Source organism: Benincasa hispida, chromosome 12 (genome assembly GCF_009727055.1).
Source record: "Benincasa hispida cultivar B227 chromosome 12, ASM972705v1, whole genome shotgun sequence".
Classification (NCBI taxonomy): Eukaryota; Viridiplantae; Streptophyta; class Magnoliopsida; order Cucurbitales; family Cucurbitaceae; genus Benincasa; species Benincasa hispida.
Window position 1 is genome coordinate 72,007,416 of NC_052360.1, and position 11,220 is coordinate 72,018,635.

The 11,220-nt window shown below is 32.4% G+C and overlaps 1 protein-coding gene across 1 annotated transcript; it reads left to right on the forward strand.

Moving 5' to 3' along the window:
* Window positions 1-1,898: 1,898 nt before the first annotated feature.
* LOC120067628 lies at window positions 1,899-2,501 on the forward strand. The gene has a single exon (XM_039019172.1). It carries the CDS (start codon window positions 1,899-1,901, stop codon window positions 2,499-2,501), a length of 603 nt encoding a protein of 200 aa, XP_038875100.1.
* The last annotated feature ends 8,719 nt before the right edge of the window (window positions 2,502-11,220 follow it).

Below are 11,220 nucleotides of genomic sequence, written 5' to 3' on the forward strand. Positions count from 1 at the left end.
ATAAAATAGAAAAAGAACTATGGTTTATATGTTTCATATGATGAAATATTAAAACTATAGGTTATAAATATAATATGATAAGTTGGTTATCATATTTATTTATAATATATTAATTATATGATAATTAATTCTTTTTCTCTAATAACCGATTTGAGTAAGAGGTTATTGGAAGTTTTATGGTAATCGTGAGATAAAAGGAAATTTTTTTTCCAAAATTAGAGGTTGATTCAATTTGGAAAAATCTCACGAAAAAGGCTATCAAGTAAAATTTTTTTTTTTTAACTAAGTGATAGCGTTGAGAGCATACACGATTGAGCTAGGAATTGATTATACGATAGTTACTCGTTGATTGTTGCTACACGATTGAGTAGTAAATTCTATACGATAGGCTTCCACTTTCTAAACGATCGAGTACATCGTCTATATGATAGACAGTCTTCATCTCCCACTTACTCAATCGTTTACTCGATCATATATCTCCTATCTTCCTCAATCCGAGATCAAACAGAGCCCACAACTCCTAGATTCTCATACTGAGAATACCAAGGTAACCATTGTGGTGGTATTCTAAATTTGTTCGTGGATCGAGTTAGACTTGATTGGGTTCGAGAGGCATCTAGTTGTTCATGTTGTTGGTTGTTTCGTTTGTTGCGTTCAAGTGCATCATTGGACGCATTGGACATTGATCGAGGGATACTTGAAGAAGAGTTCTTCAAAGGTACGCATACTCTATCCTTTATATCTTCTTGTAGTATGCTATAATTTCTGATTATGTATGACCTGTTCGTTTTTTTTTTAAGACTGTAATTGTTTGTATTCATTATGAATAGGATTTGGAATGATCAATTTCCGCTGCTTATGGAGATCTCTGTTTTGATTTCCTTCAATTTAATTTCGGAATTAAATAAAAGAAATTAAAAAAAATCAAAATTGAGAAAGTGGATTTATCCACAATTTTGATTGTCTTAGTGTCTTCATCTCCAAACAAACACCTAGCCCACTTCCTTAACCAAATTGGGGTGGCCTTGGCTAAAATCTTTCGGTGCTTGCATGGTTAAAGGTGATAAAACTCTCAATTTTTGCTGATGGATTAGAGGACTGCTGGATTTTAGGAAAATTCTGTAGAAAGTTCTACCCTACCTAAGACCCTTACACATTCCCTTCACAATTCACTTCATTCTTGAGTTCCACTACTCAAATTCGAGGTTGAGAGTAGTAGAAAATATCTCTTGGTGGTTCACTGTAGATTTGGAGCTGAGAATTCGTGGAAGCAGCTTGGATTGGAGAAATTCTTCAAAGGTATGTTTTCATGAAACCCTTTTCTGAAAATTTGTTTTTACATGCTTTTAGAACTCAAATTAAATGTAATTAGAGCGCCTATTGATTCTAATTGCTTCCGTTGCATGATTATACATCCTAACACTCTTAACTTTTGTTAAATGATCGTGTATTCGTTCTTAAGAGATCGTTTAGATATCCTAGACTAGCATTTAGTATTCTTTAAATAACCGGTTAGAGAAACGTAAACGATCGTATAGATAAAGATGTGTGATTGTTTAGTTTTGTTTACGCGATCATTTTGTTCTTTGTAATGTGATCATTTAGTTGTTTGTTATACGATCGTTTAGTTATTTGTTACGCAATCATTTAGTTGTTTGTTATCCGATCGTTTAGTTTTCTATTACATGATCGTTTAGTTATTTGTTATGCGATCGTTTAGTTTTAATTATGTGATCATTTAGTTATTTTAGGTGATTGTTTACTTATTGTGGTAATGTATACATTTGTTACTGGTTGATAAGCTGGACATCCTTGCTGAGAAATATTTCCCTACTACAGTTTTTTGACAAGTCCACAAAACTGTGTTGGTTATTAAGAATAAGTTGATAAAAGAGTAGATGAGAATGTTTAGGACAACGATCTTTGGTCCACTGTTGGACGTAGATCTTGTATTTAATGGGAAACTTTTTTACCATTTTCTGTTGAGGGAGGTAACTGATGCGAACCCAGACGTTATAGCATTCAATATACTGAAGAAGAAGGTAAAATTCTTCCAAGATGATTTTAATTTGATAACTGGGTTGTGGTCGACCAAGAAAATAGTAGAAAGAGAAACAAGCGATGAGAGACTGCGACAACTCATTCTTAGACCGAAGGACCCAAATGATAAAGATAGTTCTTGCAAGGACGTGGAGAATGCATTCAAGAAGTTAACTTTTACAAACGATGAAGATGTCGTCAAGGTTGCATTGGCATTATTCATTGAAATAGTGATGATTGAAAAAGACAAGAAAACCCTATTTGATGTGAAGACATTTGGGATTGTTGATGACCCTGAAGTCTTTAGACATTATGACTGGTTGTCCGTCTTTTTCAAACGTACATTGAATATTATGAAGACTAACATGCATGGGAAGAAGGAGGCACATGAGACAAATAAAGCAGAAAATGCTCATCATGCCGCATATTACTGTATAAAAGGATTTGCAGTTGCATTCTAGGTATGCACTCCCATTTCCATTTCACTTTAATCTGTGTGTTATGTATGTGTAACAAAACTCCCATATTATAGATTTGGGCTTACGAAATTTTATCCACGTCAAGTAAGTTTATAGCCATTAAAGTCAGCAAGGCTACAATTCCTAGAATTCTTAGATGGACTTGTTCTTGTGTCTATGTCCAACAGGGAATATCTGTTATACATAAGCAGCAAGCACACATTCAACTATAAACCATTTTACACATAATATTTGAACATTAATGTTTCTAAGGGTTTCCACAGATATTGTATGAGAGCATGAGATCTCCATTCAATTGAACTCCATACAAGTACATGTCCATGAACGAAGATCAACCAACCCCCCCAAATATCCATCGTCCACTTTAATTATATGCATGTTCATGGGGGAAACACAATATGTTTTAGACATCGGTTCTGATTCCTTAAGAATACTCCTTGTGTAATTAGTTACAATACTTGTGCACGCCATTGCATGTGTACGTCAAATATAAATTCAACCTTGTAGCCACTCACGGATATACTCCAATAGCTTCGTGATTGTAGTTCTTGTGCATATTTCAACATTCCATTGAGACATTCTACTATATTTGTCATCATCTTGTCATACCTACAATGGACTTGATAAATCCTTGCCCACTGTTGTAATCCAATATCCTCAACATAGGTCGTCACCCCAGGATATTGATGGAGTTTAGCCTAAGACATCTGAAACTCAGACATTCTATAAGCTTTCGCCTCTAGGTAGAAATGTGGAATTATGTCTTTATTCTTGAATCTATCCACCAAATTATTCCGAATATGGTATATACGTAGGACATGGAATGCATCAGGAAATATACTTGAGACAACCTTTGCAATTGAGATGTGATGATTTGATATAATCACTAAATTCAAAATGTATCCTACTGAAGCCTTCAAATGAGTTATGAACCAATTCCATATGTTGTTATTGCCATCTATGCGCGTTGCTATTAACAACATACCTTTATATTTCTCATATAGATATGTCCCATCAACAACGATTACTGGCCAGATGTAGTTTAAAAAACCCCTAGTACACGGGCCAAATGCCATGAATACATACTTAAAGTAATGTTCATCCTTTACTTCAACCTCAAAGATAGTACCCAAATTTGCATGCTTAAGTGCCTCGCCATATGCCCTAACCATAGCATATGATCCTTCTGGCAACCCTTTTGCAAACGCCAATCCATATTCTCTAGTGCGATAAGCGTGTCTGTAACTTATATTCACTCCAAAGTCTTGTCGGACATCCTCAATGATATCCCTCGGACGGTATGTTCAACCAACGTGTTCGCATTTGGACTTGATTAAGTGTCCAATAACCCAACTTTTTACTTGTCGATGATTATCCATTCTCATTTCAAGAAAATATGTATGTTCACTTGGATATTTCGTCACTTTAAAGGAATCGCTTTCTTTCAATTTTTTTACCCTCCACTTGCACTCCTCCATTAAATACCATACAATTAGCAAGCTTTTCGTTGACTTCTTTACATAGTAGTTGAAGTTCTTTTTTATTGCAAGTATTGATAATTTAACAGACAAGTCATATTTCGAAAAGAAAATTTGACCGACCTTTATATCCTCGTCATTCAGATAGTCATGAGGTATTTGATGAGGTCGTCATATGATGGGCCCTCTGATGGTCTGGATATATCTACAAATGGTTAGGTTGAAATGGTGGAATGCATTTGAAACGAAGGCATACAACTGGTGGGACGGGAGCACGTGGGATTGGAACATGAATTTAAGGTGTTGGAGAAGTTTGTGGTCCTGAAGATTGTCCATATCCATGGTCAATATCGAACGGTGGAGTACATCTGGGTTCATTGTTGTGAACATGCCAAGTTTTACTTTGATCCTCCCCCAAGTTACATGGCTCAATATGATCATCCATTGAGGACATGGTGGGAATATTACGTGTTGGAATGGTTGCATATCCAAAGTTTTGACTAGTTGAAATGGGTTGATTCGTTGGATTGCATTGCTGGTACATATTCTCGGTGTGTATTCCATGACTTTTGTAAGGTGTAACTAATATAAATAATGGCATCTGGGATGCATCACTACCTTCTAAAAAAAAGCGAAGATCTTCATCATCGACTATGTCAATTGGGGGAGCTGGGACCAATAGATTGTAGCAACATTTGATGTGTATATCAAACATATTTGGATTGATATTCAATCATTGGTGCATAATAACTAGTTCACTGACCGTTATATCATTTCTGATCTTCAAACCTTTCATATGACCTCCAACATAATTGCTTCCCGACTAGACCCATTCCCACCAAATCATACAAAGATGCGAAGTAGCGTTATTGATCTGCAATCAGATTAACAAATTTTAAGAAATATCCAATCAAATTTTAAGAAACCACATAGTAATTGATAAGCAATCTCCTACTTATAAGTGTTCGCTAAGAATTGTATACACAATCGCATATATACTACTAAACGATCATTTAGTATTATATACACGATCTTTTATATAATACTACATGATCGTGAAGAAGTATATAAATGATCGTATATATAATACTAATGATCGTTTAAATGTTATATAAATGATCATTCATATATTACTAAACGATCGTTCATATAATACTAAATGATTGTTCATATAATACTAAATGATCGATATAACAGTAAACGAGCGTTTATGTTGTAATGAATGATCGATTATATATTGCTATATGATCGTTGATTCAATACTAAACGATCCGGGGGACAAGAAATATTGTAGAATATCACTTACATTCTCTCCGTTTCTGAATCTGACAAACAAATCTTGCTCTATACCCAAAGACACAATGAAATAAACAAAGATGAAAGCAAACGATAATGAGGATATTGTATTGAAACTCTGAGAGAACAATGAGAGAACTGTTGGTTTTTTGGCCCTTAATCTCAAATTAATTAATTAATTAATGTTTTGATGATAACAAACTCAATTTTTAATTATTGAAAATCTTAGTATTTTAATATGTCCATAGCATAGAGCTCGGAACAACGAGTCTAACACCTTTTGAATCACTCAAATCAGAGCTAAAACGAAGACGATATGACCGAAATAAGTCTATAGAGAAAATACCGTGGTGGATGACGTGGCATAACCAGACCATTTGCATGTAGACATGTGGCAGCATATTGGTTGAATGGTAGATCATTAAGAGATTAACATATGATGAACTTTTGATTTTTGGATTGATTTAAAATAAAATAAAAATTGAAATTTAAAAGAAATTTAAAAGAAGAATAAATTTAATATTATTTTATGTTTGTAACGGCTGATTTTTTACACATGGTATGTTTTTTTTTATTTTTGGATTGACTTTAAAGAGAATGTATTTAAAAAGAAAATGAATTAAAAGGAACATGAATTTAATATTATTGTATGTTTTAGTTTGTTCTTATTTATTTGCTAAAATTTGATAGAATTAAATTATCACATTTTTGTCATCTTATTTGTTGCATAAATTGAATTTTTCTTATTATTTATAAAAAGTGTATTAATTAGTTTAATTGAGTTAATTTAGAAAAAAAAAGTTTAATTAAACCCTATTCACCCCTATAGGGTTGCCATATCGATCCTACAATTGGTATAAGAGCGGATTACTCTTCTTGAAATATTTATTTCTTGAGAAACTTAATTGTTTTTTAGCTATGGCAACTTTAGGTTTTATCCCTTTTACCGATAATCAATCTATTACAAAGCCTCATTTCTTTAATGGTACTAATTATAGTTATTGGAAAAATAGAATGAGATTTTTCTTGCTTTCTATTGATTATGATTTATGGGATATTATTGAGGAAGGTTTTAAAATTCCAACAAAAGATGTTGATGGTGTTAGCACTATAAAACTTAAGGAATAATGGTCAATAAATGAAAAGAAAGTATGCTCTTTAAATGCCAAAGCTATTAATTGCTTATTTTGTGTTTTGAATGAAGTTGAGTATAATAGAGTGTCTTTTGCAAAACTAAAGAGATAATGGGATAAATTAGAAATTACTCATGAAGGAACTAGTCAAGTAAAAGAAACAAAGATTGAACATGTTAGTTCATCAATATGAAATGTTTAAAATTGAGATAAAATGAAGCTATTTTCGATATGTTTATTAGATTTACTAACATTGTCAATGCTTTAGAAGGGCTTGGAAAAAGTACTCAAATCTTGAGAAGATAAAAAAAGCTATTGTGGTCTTTGCCTAAACAATGGGAGCCTAAAGTCACCGTCATTCAAGAGGCAAAGGATCTCAAATCTCTCTCCATTGATGAACTCATAGGCTCGTTGTTGACGCATGAGATAAAGATCAAGAAAAACATGGAGGATGAGAAGAAAAAGAAAAAAGAGTATGCTTTAAAGACCATCTCTTTAAAAAGTTGACTCCCAAGATGAAGATGACCTTGATGAAAATGATGTTGTCTATCTTTCACGTAAGTATAAGAACTTCATCAGAGAAAGAAGCAATTCAAGAAGCATCTCTCCAACCAAAAAGAGAAAAAGGTGAAAAGAGCAAAAAAATGAAGGTAATATGCTCATGAATGCAAGAAGCCGGATCATATTAGAACCGATTGTCCTTTTTCTCAATCATCTCAAGAAATCCAAGAAGAAAGCAATGAAAGCTACTTGAGATGATAGTGATGAAAGCGAAAGTGAGAGTGATAATGAAGAAGTGGCCAATTTTTGCTTCATGGCTCATAGTGACAAAGATGATGAACAAAATGATGAGGTAACTCTAGAACCTCTTTTCTTATAATAAATTGTTTGAAGCTTTTGAAAATATGCAAAATGATTTAGAAAAACTTAGTTCTAAGTATGTTGTGTTTAAAAAGAAATACAATGTTTTATTTAGTAAAATAAGTCTTTACTTGAAGTAATTGCTTGCTTAAAAGGAATGAGCATGATGTTATGCATATTGATGAAATGAATATCTCTTGTGACAAACATGCTTTTGATTGTGATGAGAAAAATGTTCTTGCTTGACAAATTAAATTTCTTGAGCATGATAGTTTTGAAAAAGATAATTGATTAAATTACTCAAGAAAAGGAATTTTAGTGCTTTGCAAGAACTTGATAAGGCTAAAGAATCTATTAAAAGTTGACAATAGGTGCTCAAAAATTAGACAAGATAATGAAGTAGGCAAGCTTTTTGGTGATAAAAGAGGTTTAGGCTATATTGAGAATGTTCTACTCCTTCAAGTTCTAAAAGTATCTTTGTTAAAGCATCTCATAATATGTCTAAGCTTAATATGCCTAAGGTTGTGTCTAAGCATGTTAAATTCTAACTTTGTGCCTATATGTCATTATTGTGGTGTTGAAGGCCATATTAGACCTAAGTGTTTTAAATTGAAATATGTCATACTACTTCTAAGAAGAAATTTTTCTCAAAGGGCAAAGTTTCACAATGCTCCAAGGAATAATTCTCCAAGATAATTTGTTGTAAGAGATAAATCTTTGCATAATATTGTTTGTTTCTCATGTGGCAAGTTTGGACATACAACTTATTCTTGTTACTTGTCTAAATCCAAATGCCTTAAATTATCTATGCAAAAATGAAATGGATTCCCAAGTTTGTCAATGCTAACCATCTAGGACCCAAACAAGTGTGGGTACGCAAAGAATCAAACTTGAACATTTGTGTTTGTAGGTTTGTGTTGAAAGCCTCTAAGAAAAACAAGTGGTATTGGATAGTAGGGTTGCTCGAGGCAACATGACGGGAGATCCATTCCAAGTTTGTCTCTCTCTCCAAAAAGGATGGAGGTCTTGTAACCTTTGGTGACAAACAAGAAAGGTAAATATATTGGTAAGGTAGTATAGGTAATGAATCTTCTATTTTAATTGAAAATGTGCTTTTGTTGATAGTTTGAAGCATGATTTACTTAGTATTAGTCAATTGTGTGATAAAGGCTTTAGAGTTGTGTTTGATAAAAAGAATTGCATCATTGAAAATGCTGTGATAGAAAAGTTATATTTGTTAGAAATAGAGATGAAAAATGTTTATAACTATTGATTTTAATGATTGTCTTATTAATGATAAATGTTTATCGGCTTTGAATAATGATTCTTGGTTATGGCATAGAAGACTAGAACATACTAACATGCACTTAATTTCAAATATTTCTAAGAATTCTTTGTTAGAGTCTTCCAAATTTAATTGAAAAAAAGACAAAGTTGTGATGCTTGTCAAATGTGTAAGCAAACTAAGTCATCTTTCAAATCTAAAAATGTAATCTCTACAACTGACCCCTTCAACTATTACACATGGACTTATTTGGGCCTCTAGAATTGCTAGTTTTGGAGGAAACTATTATGCCTTTCTGATAGTTGATGATTTTTCAAGATTTACTTGGTTTTGATGGCTAAACATAAAGGATGATGTTTTGAAAAGCTTTTCTATTTTGCAAAAAGAGTTCAAAATGAAAAAAGGTTTTTTGTTTCTAAAATTAGGAGTGATCATGGAGGAGAATTTGATAACAATGCTTTTTGAAAACTTTTTGTGAAGAAAATGGTTTTTCTCATAATTTCTCCACTCCAAGAACTCCTCAACAAAAAACGGTGTAGTTGAAAGGAAAATCGTACTTTGCAAGAATTTGCTAGATCAATGTTGCATGAGTATGGTTTACCTACATACTTTTGGGCGGAAGCCGTAACACCCTTGTTAGTTTTTTAAATAGAATTTTAATTTAGACATTCTTTGGATAAAACTCCTTAATGAACTTTGGCATAACAAATTCCAAATATTGGGTATTTCAAAGTTTTTTGGTTGCAAATGTTTTATTTTGAATAACAAAGAAAAACTTGAAAATTTGATTCTAAGACGAGTTGGTTTTTCCTTGGCTATTCCCCTACTAGTAAAGCTTATAGAGTTTTTCAATAAAAGAACTTTAGTAATTGAGGAATTCTATGCATGTAATATTTGATGAATCTTGCAATGTTATTTCTAATGAGCCTATTTATAGTGATGTTTTAGAAGAAATTTTGGAGATTTACTTGTAGTGACAAAGGCAAGGAAATTGTTTCAAGTACGCAAGAGGTGAGCTTAATCGAAAAGAACAAAGTTGGTTCTTCATCCATGCCTAAAGAGTGGAGGTATGCTCCTTCCCATCCCAAAGAATTAATTCTTGTGATCCCAACAAGGTGTGAATTTCGTCCTCTCTTAATATGTTTAATAATCTTGCTTTTGTTTCTCAAATTGAACCAAAAAGTTTTAAAAGATCCGAAAATAATGAATTTTGGATTTTAGCTATGCAAGAAAAAAAATCAATTTGAAAGAATATAAGTTTGGGAGTTAGTCCCTAGGCCCTCTCATGTTTCTATAATTGGAACATAATGGATCTTTAGAATAAAAATGAATGAAAATGGAAATATCATTTGAAATAAAGGCTAGACTTGTAGCTCAAAGTTATTGTCAAGAGGAAGGAAAGATTATTGAGAAACTTTTGCACCCGTTACTAGATTAGAAGCTATTAGAATGTTGCTTGCTTTTGTTTCTTATAAGAATTTTATTTTGTAATCAAATGGATGTTGAAAAATGTATTTTTAAATGGTTTATGTCATGGAGGAAGTTTATGTAGAACAACCTCCGGGGTTTGAAAGTTTTGATTTTCCTAATCATGTCTATAAGTTGAAAAGGGCTCTTTATGGCTTAAAAACAAGTTCCAAGAGCTTGGTATGATAGATTTAGTAATTTCTTGCTTGAGAATGGGATTAAAAAATGGGTAAAATTGATACTACCTTTTTATTAAAGATAAAGAAAATGATGATGTTTTAGTACAAATATATGTGGATGATATTATTTTTGGTTCTACTAATCCATCTTTGTGTGAAGAATTTTCTAAGTGTATGCATAGTGAATTTGAGATGAGTATGATGGGAGAACTTAAGCTTCTTCCTTGGACTCCAAAAACAAACAACTCAAGGATGGTATTTTCATAAGTTCAAGAAAAAATACACAAAGGATTTGCTCAAAAGGTTCAAATTCAATGAAGGTAAAACTGCAAAAATCCTATGAGCACATCCACTAAGCTTGACAAGGATGAAAAAGGTAAGTGTTGTGGATATAAAAACTTATAGAGGTATGATTGAATCTTTACATTATTTAACCGCTAGTAACCCGATTTTATGTTTAGTGTATGCTCTTTTGCTAGATTTCAATTTTGTCCTAAAGAATCACATTTACATGCCGTTAAAAGAATTTTAAAAAATTTACTTGGTACTATTGATTTAGGCTTATGGGATCCTAGAATTGTTGAATTTAATTTGGTAGGATATTCCGATGCGGATTTTGCTGGTAGTTTACTTGACCGTAAGAGTACTAGTGGGACTTATCAATTTCTGGTAGATCCTTAGTTTCTTGGTTTAGTTAAAATGCAAAATTCGGTTGCCTTATCCACTACTGAAGTGGAATATATTGCAATTGCTAGTTTTTGTGCTCAAATATCTTTAGATGAAACAAAACTCTTTGTGATTTTGGTTTAAAGTTTGATAATGTGCCTATATTTTGTGATAATACTAGTGCTATTAATTTGACTAAAAAACCTTATACATCATTCTAGACTAAGCATATGAATATTAGGCATCACTTTATTAGAGAGCATGTGCAAAATGATAATATTACTCTTGAATTTGTAGGCTCTAATAATCAATTAGCGGATATTTTTACCAAGCCTT